Source organism: Marmota flaviventris, chromosome 9 (assembly GCF_047511675.1).
Source record: "Marmota flaviventris isolate mMarFla1 chromosome 9, mMarFla1.hap1, whole genome shotgun sequence".
Classification (NCBI taxonomy): Eukaryota; Metazoa; Chordata; class Mammalia; order Rodentia; family Sciuridae; genus Marmota; species Marmota flaviventris.
In genome coordinates this window covers 11292057-11307569 of record NC_092506.1, presented here as the reverse complement: position 1 = coordinate 11307569, position 15513 = coordinate 11292057, and the positions used below count along the sequence as shown (strand labels likewise).

Below are 15513 nucleotides of genomic sequence, written 5' to 3'. Positions count from 1 at the left end.
GGGTAGAGGAGCTGGGACCGGAATGGAGGTGTGGGGGTCAGGGAGGAGGGCCGGCGGCGTCCCAAGTCAGAGCCTCCCCTGGCCCGCCCGCCTCCTGCCTCCAGGAGCCCCAGCACCTGATGTGCCCCCGATGTCCATGGCTTTGAGGTTCCGGGCTTTGATGATGTTCACGATGATGGAGTTGGCAGAGGGGTTGTAGCAGAGAGACAGGAGCAGCTCCCCTCGGCTGCCCTGGGAGGGACAGGTGAGGGATGAGGCTGGGCCACGGGGAGGGGCACGGGGCTCCCCTCCCCCGACCTCAGGGCCCCTCTGGCCTGACCTGGCAGCCACCCCTCTGTCTGCCATTGTTGTCACACTGTGTCCCCTCCTCTGGCAGGTCTCTACACGCCTGCCCCCAGACTCCCCACTTCCTGAACAGAGCCCCAGGTTCTTTCCCACAGCTCAGTGAGTCACCGAGGGCTGAGGGACAGTGCTCGGACCACTGATGGGACGGCACCTCCTTGGGGACTGCCCGCCTGCACCCCTCTCCAAGCCCGGCTGGCATTCCTACGGCTGAGGTGGACTAGGGTGGACCTGCCAGCCCTGACCAGGCAGCCCCCTCCAGCCAGAGGCCCACAGGGGAGGCCTTACACTCCCATCGCTGCATGGCTTCAGATCCTTCCAGAAGGTCTGCATCTGGGTCAGGTCCACCTTGTTGAGGGGGATGGACACCTCCCCGATGGGGTCATTACGGCTGAAACGGTCGTAGTCCAGGACTTGGAGGTAGAGGACCCTCTGTACCACCTTCTCGTAGGGAAAACCTGAGGGACAGACGTGAGGTGAAGGGGGGACAGCAGGCCACGCAGAGCCCAGGAAGGGAGGCAGGAGGGAAGAGTCCAGGAAGGGGAGACTTGTGTCCTCCTGCTGCCACGACCCCCAGGACAGCAGGCCACACCTGGGCGCAGACAGGGCTTTCCGAAGTGCTAGTAAGAACTGCCACCGGCCATGTGAACCCCTCGATGGTTCCCCTTTGTTGGAGTGTCTTGTCCATTTTACAGATGAGGAAACTGGGGCTCAGATGGCTTAAATTACCTGTCCAAAGTCCCGTGGCTTACAAACAGCAGAAGTGGGGCATCCATTCAGTTACCATGTGTCCATCCCAGTGATGGGCGTCTCTGAGCTGCCACTGCCAATCATCCTGAGGCAAGTCTGGGCAAGTGGCTCTGTCTGAGGCAGACCAGGCTGCCAGCAAGTCCCCTGGGGGACTGAGGTTGGGGGTGGAGAAGCAGGAATGGACTGGTGCCCTGGGACACTCCTTCCCCTTCCAAGGTGGCCTGTCCTTCCGTTCTTCCTGAGCAGATCCTGCAGCCCTCCCCTCCTCCGCGCCACCTCCCCTGCCCAGCCACCTCTTGCCTAGACAGCCGCAAGAGTCTCCAGATGGCTCCCCCCACGTCCACGCTTCCTCCGGGTCCATTCTCAACGCAGTGGCCGGAGTGATCTTTTAAAAATAGCAGCACATCACAGCACTCTCCTGCTCGGAGCCTTTCAATGGTTGCCGGTGCACTTAGAATAAAAGCTGGGCACCCTACCTTGGCTTCCAGTCCTGCCACAATTTGGCAGCTCCTGCTCGTCTCCTGACCACTCAACAATGACAGGCTGAAGCCTCCTTCCTGGTCCTCTTCCTGCCTGGCCCCCACGGCACCCGCTGGCTTACTCCCATCCTTCAGGCCTTAGCTCTGTCCTGACTTCGCAGCTGGGTGGGACGCCCCGGTACATGGGCGCTCTCCTTTTCGCCCGCTGTGAGAGGTTTAGTCGTCTGACTCGCTCGCTAGGCTGGGATTTCCAGAAAGGCATCCCTGTGATCGCCCACCAGACCCTGGCATCTAGCACCATTTCTGGCACATAGTAGGCACTTGTTAAGAGGATAAATAATTGAACAGATGAATAAGTGCCAGGGGAACAAATGGTCTGCCGGAGCAGCAGGAAGGTGCTGGGGTGCGCAGAGGAGCTGAGGTGCAGGAGGTGGGTGGGAGGGGAAGGGGAGAAGGAGCCACAGGAAGATGGGAGCCAGGAGTCAGTGTCCCCTGGGAGGCTCAGAGGTGGGGCTGGCCTTGGGGGTGGAAGGGCACAGGCCACCCTGGACGCCTGGGGGGCTGAGATCCTGAATGAGGGGTGAGCAGGAAGGAGAGGGCATCTAGTCCCCAGCCTGACTGGTGAAGAAGCTGCAGGGAAGAGCTCTGGAGGGTTCCAGCACCTTCACCCAGAAACAGAAGAGGCCCAAAGAGGCACTGGCAGGAGCAGGGACAGGAAATCCTCTGAAATCCTACAGGATCCCTGTCCTCCTGTTAAGGGGGACTGGGTCTTGCTCATCTTGCCCAGGTGACCCTCGGCATCTATTCAGGTGAATGCATGTGGACGAGTGTTCTGGGGTCGCTGGCAGCGCCCAGGTCTGCTCTCTTCAACACCAGAGGAGGCGGGCTCTTCTCCGGCACACTCCTGCTCATTCCCCAGGACCCACCTTGAATGGCTCCTCTTTGGGGAAATCGGCACCACCAAGGGAAGCCCAAGTTCCTGCAGCGGCTGACATGCTGGGTGTGGCCAAGTCTCAACCCCTCTGTGTCCCCCATTAGATCAGTAACGTCTCGAGGGCCACCTTTTCTGAACTCCCAGTTCCCAGTTCATAATTGACGCTGGGTACGTTTGCGGAAGGGATTGGGGGGCCGTGGCTCTGTCCATCATCCTCGCCCTTTCAGCCGGCCACATATCCCTCCAGATGGCCAAACCTCTGGCTAGTTGTACCATCTCAATTGGACCCCGTGCTGAACAGGGAGGAGGGGACCTGGAAACATCTGAGCCCACCCTCACTTACTTCGTGGGTGAACTGAGGGCCATCTTGCAGATCTGGAGGGGACCGAAAGACCTGGACACCAATTGGGAAAGAGTCCCTGCAGGTTCTGGAAATCAGGGGACCGGACAGTGGGAGCCATAGGGGTTTATTCTCACGGGTTGAACCAGGCTCCTGGGAGAGTTATGGCCTCTCTAAGCGGGGTGGGGCCTGGGGTAGAAACTGCTCCTGGGCACGCAGCCGGCCTGGTGGCATTGATGCCACCAGGTTTCGGGAGAGAGGAAGGACTTTTGCCTCAGTGGCCTCCTGGAGCCAGAGGACAAGGCTCAGAGTCTTTACTCTTGTCCCAGGTTGGGGAGGGGGAAGGAAGGGGTCAGAGACTAGCAACAGAATGTGTTTAACAAACAGCTATCAGCATTTTCTGAGTGGAGGGCCCAGTTTTGAGTGCTTTTCACACTTTAGTAATTTGTTTAATAATCGCCCTTATTATCTCTTTTACAAATGAGGAGACCAGGGTACAGAGATGTTTAGGAAATTACCCAGGGCACACAGCTAGTAAGTGGAAGAGCTGGGATCCAAACCCAGACAGTCCGGGCCAGGCCTGTGCTCTTAACTACTGCACTCTGGGTGCCCCGGGACACACCATCTCTGAATGCCGTGGGTGCCTCCTGCCTGTCCAGCCCTCCCCAGGACGAGGCCCTCCTTGGCCTCTGGGTGTGAAGCTGGCTCCTTCTGGCTCCCGGGACCTGACCCAGCTACACACAAAATGCATCAGGTTGACTGGGCCGAGACAGGTGCCTCTAGGGCGTGTGTGAGCACTTACATGCACACACGTATCTGTCCATGTGCACACACGTGTGCACACACGTATACCGGCTTGCCCGTGCTCGTGCACCTGTGTGCCCCCACGTGTGCGTAGGCGCCTGTGCCCGTGGCCACGTGGGCGGTGGGGTGGGGAGGAGGGGGCAGTAGGGAGGGGGCGCCGGTCTCACCTTCAAAGAGGAAGGTCTCGTTCCAGTGGGGGTTCAGGTTCTTCCGCTTCACCTTGGTCTCCAGCTTGTGCTTCTTGTCCGGCAGCAGGTAGATCTTGACGAAGGGGTCGCTGGTGCCGCTGAAGTCCTTGGCTGGCAGCTCCTGGGCCTTCATGATCTTCACGGTGAGCGTGGACTCCTGGAAGTTGTAGCCGACGCTGAACTGGATCCTGCCCAGGTTCTCTCGGCTGCAGCCCTCGTGGGCCTCGTCCTCCTCCGAGCCTGGGGACAGCTGGGGGCGGGCGAGAGGCGGCAGGTTGGGGAGGGCTCTGCCCCCCGGGGCCACCTGTAACCCAGCATGGCTGAGAAGCCTTTCTGCGCTGGAGGCGGGTCCCGCTGCCACAAGCTGCTCTCTGCTGCTGGCCACACGTGGGGCTGGCTGGAGGTGGTGGCCCAGCCCGCATTCATGGCCGGAGGAGGAGGTTCAGGCCAGCGAGCAAGTACCTTGACCAAGGTCTCTTAGGGAGAGAGGGAGGCGGATCCAGGAACGGCCCCCTCTTCCTGAGCCCCGGATCTGTGTGTAGAGACCCCCTCTCCCACCTCCTGTCACAGTCCTGGGTCAACCCCCTCCAAGTGCTGGCCACCACAGCTGCCCTCATCTCCCCAGGTCGGGATGCCTCTGCCTTGGGGCGTGCGGGTCCCTGGGTCCCCTCCACTCTCCCTCCTCCCCTAGCCCTGTGGGCCCTGGGGACATGCTGACCCCAGCCTGGGCTGCAAAACAGGTGGGAGGCTGCTCGCAGCTTCAAGAGTTTAGCACGGTGTTTCTGATGAAGGCGACTCTCTGGGGTGCAGGGGGTGATGCAATTTACTAAATGAGAAAGGCAAGCGTTCCGCGGGCGATGTCTATTTGTGTGAGGCAGCGTCACCAGGGAAATGAAGAATACAGATCTGCCCCTCCCTGTCCCCAGGGAGTCTGATTGGATCAGGCTGGGTGGGCCCTGTCTCCAAAGGGCCTCAGATGGCTGCACTGCGCGCCGGGCTCAGGACCACTGGAGGGGACTGCACCTGCCCCCGGTACCCACTCTCAGGGCGGGCGCTTGGCAGCCAGGGACTCAATAGGAAGTCCTGGGGAGGGTGATTCCCACCTGACGTGGGAAAGTAGGCAGCAGCTGGGGGGTCTCCCTGTCCAGGGTCTGAAGTGTGGCTACACAGAGGGGGCATCTGGGCAGGCTTGAAACCCTGCCACTTCCAGCTGCTGGGGTCTAGACCCATCAGGTCCACTGGCCCCCCTCCCTGCCTCTGCCGATTAGATGGGAGCCAGGAATTGGACCCGGGGTGCCACCGTTCAGACAAAGCTGCAGGTGGCTATCTATTCTCCCCCACGGAAACCTCCACATCCCCTCCTGCCTCCTAGAGTGGCGGCCACGGGCTCTGAAGTGCTCCATGATACAGGTAATAGTAATGCAGATAGGGTGCACCTACCATGGCAGACGACTCTTAGTCACCTTCTTACTGCCGGGCCAGGCAGTTGTCACCGCTCTCTAGCTGAGGAGACTGGCTCAGAGAGGTTAAGTCACATGTCCAAGATGGCACAGCAGTAGGAGCCCTCTCTGACTTGAAGGCCTGCTCCTTCCACCAGAGCAGGCCCACACCCCAGGGTGATAGGAGACTCCCCCCAGCCAGCAAAGCCTTCCCTGTGCCAGGTGAGAAGCTATGGATCAGCTGCCTGCCACCCCTGCCCTGTGCCAGGTGTCCCACCCTCAATCCTTACTCCCAACAAGGCAGGCACAACTGGTTTCCAATTTGGGTTTGGAGCACAGAGAGGTTGGGTAACTTGTCTCAAGTCACCTTGCCCGAATGGTGAAACGGAACCTGCACGCAGGTGGCGCCCAGGCATTCTGAGCACCCGGCACCTGGCTCTGGGTCCCACACCCAGACCTGGGGCTTTACCCCTGTGGGCAGGGGTGCCAAGCGGCCTTTGCTGGTCTTCCTCACAGTGGAAGCCTGGGCCCTTGGTTGACCAGATAGCCCTGGAGCTCCAGCCCAGGCCCTCTGAGGACATGGCCACCCGACCAGGGTCGGCTCATGGAGTCCCCTTCACCTTGAACCTCCGCTTCTGCATCTGCAGAATGGATGCCACGGGACATAGCTTGTGAGGTTCCTGGGAGGTCTAGATGGGTCCATGTTCCTTCCACAGTCCTCCTCTGTAGCCTGCCCCCCGGCCCAGGCAGCAAGAGCCTGGGACATCACATGGGTAGGCAGGGCCAGCAGGGCCACTCACCTTCCCCTTCCCTTCTAAAGTTGGGGTGCAGTCGTGGGTGACTAGAGCCCCAGCTGAGGTCCTTTGGTCACCTGGCTCTTTGCTCCCCAAGAGGGTGGTCTAGAGGAGTCCTAGGTGGCTTTCACTTCAGAAAGTGCCCACTCCCAGCTTCCTAAGCCACAGTCCTGAGCCCTAAAGAGCTATCTTCCTGGCACCCAGGCTGGCCACCCCATCCCAGCCCCTGGGAGGTGCTGCCTGAGCCTCTTCCCCAGTAGTTAACCCCCCAGGTCACCCAGCCAGGCCCTGTGCCAGGGCATGGGCACCTCAGATGTCAGGGTGGTCTTGACACCACCCCCCAGCGCCCCTCTGCTGGTCGGCTCTGGGTGCCTGACTCCTGTCTCCTGAGTGCAAGCCTCTGCAGGTTGAAGTCACAGGGACTAATTCTCCTGCTTATCTTTACAGTCACTGTTAATGCCGATGACCTGGCGCTGGCATACGACTGGGCAATTAGACTCTGCCCTCCCACCTCTGGGCATCTGCTGAGCACAAGAGGGAGATGGGCCTGCACTTCCTTCCGCTGCCACGCCTGTGGGCCCCTCCCTGAGGGCAGCAAAGGGCAGGCAAGCTGGCTGGGAAAGGGCTGTCCCTTCTGGGAACCTGGCTACTGGAAAATGTAACCAATTACCGGGCTGTGGTAGAGGCAGGTGGGCTGTGGCAAGGGGTGTCCAAAGCAGAGGATGACCAGGGCTGTCTGAACAGGTAGGGGAGACAGGAGGGAGACGGTGCAGGGCCAGGCCTGTGGGAGACTGTGGCTGGCGAGAGAGGGGGGTCCAGAAGCCACCGGATCTGGGATGGGAAAGTTCTGATGCCCTAGCCTGGGTCCAACAGAAACGTGGACCCTCCAGCCCTCTAGAGCCCACTGACTGGAAGTCGGCCTCTTACCAAGGTGGCTTGCGGTCTGTGTGCACATGGGAACTTGGGAAATGCCAGGCTAGCAAGGGGCAGCCGGGGTGGCTGGTTAGAGCTGGATGCAACCCTAAATGGCAGAAAGGGGGGGGGTGCCTGGAGGTTTTGTGGGGCTCAGGAAGGGTGGCAGGTGGGAGAACTCTGAATTGATGTCAGGACTGGGAAGGGCCAGAGGGTCCCCAAGCCCACTTCCCTGTCTCTATAGGTGGGAGGGTGACCAAGGCAAGGACTTGCCCCAGGTCGTGTCCAGTAGGAACAGATCCCACCCTTAGGCCCTTCTAGATCCTTCTTGGGACTTCTGAGCTGCCAGAGCTTTAATGGTGCTGCCTGGAAACCCCTCTGGCCTAGTTCAGGGACTCTGGAAGTACAGGAAGGACAAGTGGCCTCATTGCTGCCACCAGGGGGCGCCATATGAACCACACCCTTGGCCTTGGTGAAGCACTCTAGGGTCTGAATCCCGCAAGCTGTCCCCTCATAAGAGTCAGGACCTGTGGTTCTGCTCTCCTCTTCTCTGAGCCTCCCAGCAATGGGAAGTGGGGAGGGTGCTGGTGTGGGGGTGAGATGGCCTCAGCTGGGAGTTCCACCCCAGGGGTCCCGCCCCAAGTCATCCTACTGCCCCAAGTCTACTACCCGGCTTTTTATCTACCAGCCTTTCTCTCTCTCACGAGGTCCCTTCTCAATCTGGAAGGGGATCAAAGCAGGAGAGGCGTTCTTACTTTCACCCGACTGATGAGGAAACTGAGGCCCAGAGAGGTCATTTTGGTGAAAAGAGCTGAGAAGAGACCCCAGGCCTTGCTCCCTCAAGTCACACTGTCAGCACACTGTGCCTAGCTCTCCAGGCTACCGCTGGCTGGGTCCCCTGCCCAAGCAGGCCAGTCCCAGGCCGTCCAGTTTCCAATACACACACACACACACACACACACACGCGCGCGTGCGCACGCCTTGCCTCCCAGCCCAGCTCTCTGTGGGGCCCAGGCCCCCCGCCTTTCTCACCATGAGCATCTCGCTGGTGAGGGAGTTGACGAGGTCCGAGACGGAGGAGCGGGGCTCGGTCCGGCGGTCAGACTCATCGTGGGGCGTCTGGCCTGGCACTGGGGCTGTGTTCACCGCCTTACCTCCTGCGGGCAACCTGGGAGAGGGGGAGTCCCAGTGAGTCCAGACTGGAGCTGGGCTGGGCTGGGCGCCACAGGCCTGGAGTGGCAGCGGGACCTTCTCGGAGGACCTGAGCCCCTGCCACCTTCTGCAGGTGGGCAGAGGCAGAGCTCGTGTCTGTCAGGAGGCCTGTTTTTCCCCAAGGACTTGAGCTCAGGGCCCATCCCCCTTGCAGCCTCTGCCCCAGGTGCCTCTCGCTTAACTAACCCCATGGGGGGCTGTTTGGAGTGGGGTTCCCCCTCTTCGGGTTCCCCAGAAGCCTTCTAGCCCTCAAGCACTGGCTGGCATGGTTGGTCTGAGTCTGCACCCCTGGTTGAGTCTGCACCCCCCTGCTCCACCCTGCCCCCCAGCCTGGGAGGGGGAGGCTTACTGGGGAGGCTCTGGGTGGAGACCAGGTGCCTCTACACGTCATGACCCTCTGCAAACATGCCAGTGTCTGTTTCCAGGTGTCCCACCTATTTACTCAGGCTATGCAGAGCACAGGTGCTCTTCCACCCTCCGGACCAGGTGAGGTCAGGACCCCTGTCCACACAGCTCGCTCAGGCAGAATTTCTACCACAGCCCAAGTGTTCTCTGTCTGAATCCTCTGAAGCACTAGCCACTGGCCACATAGGTGAGCAGGCATTCGCAGTGCGGCCAGTGTGACTGAGAACTGAAGATTTTATTTAATTGAAGCTAATTTAGATTTAAAAGCACCTACTGGGTAGGGCAAGTTGTCACCCGTGTGCTCCCCAGTCCCCACCCTGCTCCTACTCGGAGGTGTGCACACTTGATGAGGCTCTCACCCAGGACCAAAGAAAGATGGGGGACCCACCGAGCAACCAGTCAGCACCCAGCTCCATGCCGTTCCCAGGAGGCTAGGAGCTCTGGCTCCGCGGCCGGGTGGGAAGCCCGGGCTATGGTCAGCTGGGAGTCAGGAAGGGGCTCCTGAAAGCCTGCCCAGGGACCAGGCTGGAACGTCCCATGAGAAGGAAGAGGTGGGGGCAGGCAGCGAGGAGGTGATGGGGACCGGCAGCTGGGGCCTGGGACGGGCTAAAATAGAACAGCCTCCAGAGCAGAGTCACAGACTGGGAGCCACACAGGCTGGACACAAGCCGCGGCCCTCTGCTACAGACTGGCCACCAGCACACAGGTGGCCACGACAGGCACATACAGACATGCACGGATATGCCAGGCCCTGGAGGGGAGGCCAGGACCCAAGAGCAGGGTGTGCACACAGACACGCACAGACACGCACACACCAACACACAAGGCAGGCAGACACCCGGGGCACAGGGAGAGAATAGCATGGGCATCAGGCAGGTCAACCAGAGCAGCCGTGAGGACACACACAGTGATGGGCACACTTAGGTCCCCAGAGGAAACCCACTCGGGGACACCCAGGCATACCAAGGTGCGCACGTGAACCGGGACAGACTGAAACAGAAAGGAGGAGGAGGGACAGACACCCCAATTATCAGGTGCCTGATACACCTGCTGTGAGAACCTGGCCACCCGCCCCGCCCTCAACAGGCTGGACACCCTTCCCAGAGGCACGGACACGGCAGCACACGTGCGGCCCCGCACACACGGGGACACACGCGCACACACACACACACACACACACACACACGTGGACACGTGCTCACGCAGACAGCGCGGGGAGGAAGAGGAGACTGAAATAGCTGGAGAGGTAAAGTCAGGTTAAAAATAGAGCAGGAGAGGAGGAGAGCGGAGATTGACTGCTGGAGGTATGAGAAGTCGAGTCATTTTGGCCACGCCACAGCTCGGCACAGCTGCAGAGCAGCCTGGGGAAGATGGTCAGCGCCACCAAAGCTGTCGGAGGTCACAGGACAGAGAGACGGAGAGACAAAGGCATGGGGAGAGGCAGAGGGAGAGGCCAAGGGGCCCGTCACCGGCCCAGGGACATCCCTGTGAGGAGCAGATGGGAGGAAGGAGGCAGAGAGAGAAAAAGAGGGAGAGAGAGAGAGAGAGAGAGAGAGAGAGAGAGAGAGAGAGAGGCCAAGAAAAGTTAGTCAGAGACATGTGAAGAAGGCTGCTGGGTGGACAGGGACAAGGAGGAGCGAGGCGGCCAACAGGAGAGGCAGAGAGGAGGCAGGGGACACACAGGGGCAGAGGAACATGGTGGCTTCGGAGGAGGCGAGCAATGGGGGTGGCCTGGCCCCGCCCTGCCCCCCACCGGGGTGGGGGTGGGGCCACGGTGGAAACCATTTGGATCCCAGGAGCGATGGAGAGAGGATGGCTGCGAGCATGAGGTGGGTGGGTGGGTGGGTGGGTGGTGCAGAATGAGTGAGGCAGTCGCCCTCCTGGGGCCAGCGGCCAGCTACCCCCCAGGTCCAAGAGCGCTCCGAGGTCCTACCTAGAGGCCCAGGGTTTGGAGGGTCCTGGAGTGGGGGCTTCGGGGCCTTCTGGGATTGAAGGGATGGTAGGGACTGCCCCTCCCGCCTTCCCGTGGTCCCTTGGCCACACTGCCATCTTGTCTGGGACCTGGAGTGGCTCTTCCTCCTCCGTTGGGCCCTGTCTACCACAAGCCTGTTGCTACGGGCCAAGGGAGGCATGTTCTCCCAAACAAGAGCCACAGGGTCCCTGGGCTGGGAGGGGTGGAACGGGGTGCAGAAGGGCAGACTCTGGGTCTGGAGGGGAAAGCTGAAGAGGGACAGGTGGTCCAGCCAGTACTGCAAGGTTGGAAGTTACCGGAGCCCAGAGGGTGGGGACCAAAGATGCCTGGGCCTAGCAAGGATGGCCACGCCAAGCTTTGGGGTGGGGAGGGCCTGCTAGGGGAATCACTTGACTCTGTAGCCCCCCTGGGGTGGCCCACCATTGGGGAAATGCTCCATGGGCCGTGAGGAATGAGTTCCCGGGTGGGTGGGCATGGCCAGGTGGGAATGGTAGGTGTCCACTGGGAAAGTCAGGTTGGGTGGGGCGAGAGCTGCCACCTCCACGCCCCTCCCCCTTTCCCAGGAAGGCAGAGGACAAGCTGATGTCATGATCAGAAGGGATGGGTGTGTTAAAATATGAAGTGAGACCTAAGTGGTGAGGAGGTAAAAATAGGCCGTGGGGACGATGAGCCGGCTGGTCAACACGGGTGGGGTGAAATCTCGTTTCCAGCCTGCGTCTGCTCCCTCACTCTCCACACCTCTCCCCAGCCAGAGGCTCAGGTTCTTAGCAGGCTTTCGGGGGGCTCTAGCACCCCTGCGTCCTCTTGTCCGTGACCCTGGCCCTCTCCCCATGGCCCTCTGGCCTGCCTGTGGCCCAGCATTGAGAAGGGCCCAGGTGGGTTGGGAGTGGCAGGTCCCGCCTCTCCCCATACCCCGGACACGGGCCCAGAGCCTGACACCATCTGTGCCGAGGAGTGAAAGGCCAGGGCCCCACTCTCCCCGCCCACTCTCCAGGGACTCGCGGCCCACCACAGACATGCAGCATGGACTCGGCGGGAAGGAGATGAGAAGGCCGGTCTCCAGAAGCCGCGGGAGGGACAGCCAGTCCTCGGGGTCTCAGGCTATCCACTCTTTCCTAACCCACAAGCCCCTGGCAGCAGCCCGGGCCAGTCCTTTCCTGCCCCTAAAGGGTCATCTGTCCAAACAGTCCCTGTCCAGCTCACAGGGTCTGACAAGTGCTCTAGCCCAAGGCCCATTTCTTCATTAGAAGCTTAGCATGTCTGAGCCGGAAGGGCTGCTCCTTAGAGGTCACCCTGCTGGTCCCTGACTCGACAGCTGCAGAAGCAGAGGCCTAGGCAGGGCCGTGACCTGCCAAGGCTGCAGAGTGAGGCGCTGGCCACACCAGCGGTATGGGCAGTGTCCTGGCTGCTGGGCCTCACGTCCCATTGACCTTGTGGGAAGCAGACCTAACACAGGTGACGAGCCCTCCTCCCATCTCTGGGACCACAGGTGTGTGATCATCCCAGCCTAAGGCCAGGTCGGGAGGAGGCTGGGTGAGGTGCAGGATGCCTCCTTCACTGAGGCCCCCCACCTTTCCCCTTCCCCTGAAGCAGTGCCCTCCTGGACTCTGGGGGCAGTGGGAGCTGCTTCCCTGAATTCCCAAAGGCCCGGGCTGTGGAGGTGTGAGTGCTCAGCCTCTGCTCGGCCCGTGCTCGGCCCGTGCTGCGGCCACATGGCTATTCCGGGTCTCTGCAGGGCCCCGAGGGTAGCAGCGACCCTGGGCGCTGACGGAACCAGGCCCCCCCTTGCGCCAGTAGCTGCCTCAGCTGCTCTTGGCCCTGGACCCCACTCCCTCCTCCTGAAACCTGGCCTTAAGGGCTGCCCTTCTGGTTCGTTCTGGTCACCAGGCCTCTCCCATGCCCCATCCCCTCCTCACCAGGGGCTCCCCTTCCATGGCTGAGCAGCCCAACAGGACCTCCAGGCAGCAGGGGGGTTGAGGGGGCGGGGATGAGGGGGTGAGGCTGGCGCCCTCCCCTGACATCCCCTCCACAGTCCACCAACCTCCAGGGAAACAGGGATTTCCGGGTCGGGGGTGGGGCAGAGATGAAAGATGGAGGGGGCAGCAGAGGTGGGCCAAGCAGGGAGATGGGGCCAAGAAGGCTGGGCTTGCTCCCGCTGCCCGCCCGGGCCAGCATGCTGGGGAGCAGGCTTGATCCAGAATGGTCCCTTCATAGCCCCAGGGGCACCACCAAGGTGGCTGTGAGGGGGCAACAGCTGGGGAGGGGGCTCGTCCTCCTGCTCCAGCGTCCGCTGAAGGCACCACCGCCTGGTCCAGCAGCCGGGCCGGTCAAGGCGGTCGGCCTCCCATGCCTCCGTCTCTGCGGCGCCGTGGGCCTCGCCCGTGCTCGTACCTCTTGTCCCCCTGAGCGTTCTGGTTCTGCTGGGTTCCTGGGTTTTGCAGGTCAGGGATATTGGCAAAGTCATCCTGTTCCGAAAGCCCTAAGACCAAGGATAGCACCACCATCCGGCCTTCCCTGCCCGGTGGGCAGCCCACCAGCCGGGGCGAGACCAGGAGGCCCCACAGGCAGGGGCAGGGTGGGGGAAGGAGAGACAGAGACAGAGACAAAGAGAGAGAAGAAAAAAGCGTAAGAAACTGGCCCTGCAGGAAAAGAAAAGCCAACTTCAGGACTGTCAACAGTGGTGGGACAGAGGAGGGAGGCGGGCAGGGCACAGAGGGGAGCTGTCCTCAGCCTGGGACCCCCTTGCCTTGGATCAAGAGCAGACTGTTGCGGGGGGGGTGACATGACACAGGGCTGAGATTGTCAGTGGTGGGTCAGTTCCAAGGGAACACATAGAGACAGCTGGGGGCGGTGGGGGCAGGAGTGGAGCTCAGGTCCTGGGACATGGCAGATTTTTAAAGGCTAATGAATCCCCAGCTGAAGTCGCTCGGGTCATCTTGGCCCCTGGGAGAAGGGGGCGGGGCTCTGTGACCATCTGGTTCTAGGATTGTGCACGCAGGTTCAGGTTCTCAGAGGGGAGCATCTTTGGGGTTTTTTGTTTGTTTTATGGTGCTGGGGATTGAACCCAGGGCCTTGTGCATGCAACTGAGCGATAGCCCCAGCCCTATCTTAGAAATTTGAAATCCAATGGGCACTGCACCCTGTGGTCATGGAAGCCCATCACAGACCTCTTTGGGTCATGGTCAACCAGATGTCCTTGAAGCCAGAAGGGGCCCAAGGATGTACAGCCCATCAGAGGAGAATGAAAGTCCCTTCTGGCATGTGGTGTACTGGGCACAGCAGACCCTCTCCTGTGTCCCCCTTTCTAGAGATCCAGGGAATGCCTGCCAAAGACTGAGGGTCCTGTTCAGGGGCCTCTCACTGGAGAAGCAGTCCAGAAGGCACGGAAACGTGAAGGCAGAGAGAGAGTGCAGGAACTTGGCAAGGTGTGGAGAAGCCTTGGCAGGACTGCAGGGAGCCTGCGCCTGCAGAGGGTGATGGTGCTCTGAGGGCAGCATGGCCAGGGCAGAATGGGTGGGCAGGCACGGAGAAGGCCAAGTGTCTTGGAGTGGACAGTAGTCTGGGGTCAGAGGTCATAGTGCCTTCTCTGAGAACCACTGGGCAATGCCAGGGATCTTTGCTGGGGTCACCTGCATTTTCCTGGGAAGAAAAGGAAGCGTGGGTGGCGGCTGCCTCTCGAAACCATCAGAGTCCGTGAGCATTTTCTGGTGGCTTTGTGGAGCTCGTCGGGTGTTATGTCTTTCATGAAAACAAGGAGGCATTCTCAGATGGGGCGGGCCTGAAAGCCAATCACAAGAAGGGCCAAGGGAAAGGTGACAAGATGGATGGAATGTTCTGGAAGGGAGAGGATCCTGGGTCAGGAATCTACCACTTCAACCACTGAAGGAAGGCAAGAGCTGGCTGTGATTATTCCCCAGAGAGATCATCAAAAAGGACCTCAAACAGGTGAGAAATGGCCTCTGAGATGAGGGCTGAGAGCACAGGGGTTCTGGAGAGAGGAAGATGCCCCTGGGGACTGAGCACCGGGAAGAAGCTGGGTAGCTGCAGGGTCCTGCTTTGTCTTTGTCTCTTGGTCCTGGGCACAGCCACTGCAGGCTGACACTTGTTCTTGCATATAACTTTTGGGGAGCAACGCTGCCGCTTCCCTCAGGATGAGTCCTTGTTCCCTTTGTTCCTGCCCACCGGTACTCTCTCAGAGTTGGTAAAATTCCATTTGGCTGCTCGGGAGCTGGTGGAGCTGGGGGAAGGCAAACCAAGGGAAAACAACATGTTTTTCCCTGGTTAATGCATTTTTCAGAGACTCCTTTTGCTCTTCTTAAAAACAGAGTGGCCTCTGCATAAACACCCAACTTGTCACTCTCTGCAGCTTTGCAGGCCGCAAGGGCAGGATAAGGGGCAGGAGCCAGAGAGTAGGGGAAGATGCTGGCCATGTTGGAGGGGATGCCCATTGACCAAAGGGTGGGTCTTGCAGGGCCTGGACGGCCTCCTCCCAACCTGACCCTCTGAAGGGGCCTTGGTATTGGGAGCAAGAGAAGAGTCTCCAAAACAGGTCACCTAAAACTGCATGGCATGGGTCAGCAAATGGTGGTCTGTGGCCTGTTTGTGCACAGTCCATAGGCTGAGAATGTTTTGTACATTTAATTAATTAATTTATTTTTTTGGTACTAGGGATTGAACCCAGGGGTGCTTAACTATGGAGCCACATCCCCAGCTCTTTTTTTATATTTTTATTTTGAGATAGGCTCTCATTGAATTGTTTAGGGCCACGCTAAATTGCTGAGGCTGGCTTTGAATTTGCAATCCTCCTGCCTCAGCCTCCCGAGCCACGGGGATCACGGCGTGTGCCACCGCACCCAGGTGGTTCATATAGTTTTAAAGGGCTAAGATTAAAAAAAGAAGAAAGGAAAAAGGAACATGTGATGGAGACGACGTGAGTCCTGTA

The 15513-nt window shown here is 60.1% G+C and overlaps 1 protein-coding gene across 2 annotated transcripts in view; it reads right to left on the bottom strand.

The window, feature by feature from the left end:
• Syt7 (synaptotagmin 7) overlaps positions 1–15513 on the bottom strand; it is a 59101-nt gene that overhangs the window by 6541 nt on the left and 37047 nt on the right. Inside the window, exons 7-11 of one of the 2 annotated variants that reach the window (XM_071616117.1) lie at positions 12963–13085; positions 8015–8150; positions 3817–4087; positions 631–800; positions 117–231 (exon numbers count right to left, since the gene is read on the bottom strand). In XM_071616117.1, the coding sequence (XP_071472218.1) occupies positions 117–231; positions 631–800; positions 3817–4087; positions 8015–8150; positions 12963–13085 (815 nt within the window). The remainder of the gene's footprint in view (positions 1–116; positions 232–630; positions 801–3816; positions 4088–8014; positions 8151–12962; positions 13086–15513) is intronic. The other variant, XM_027944665.2, reaches the window with a different exon arrangement.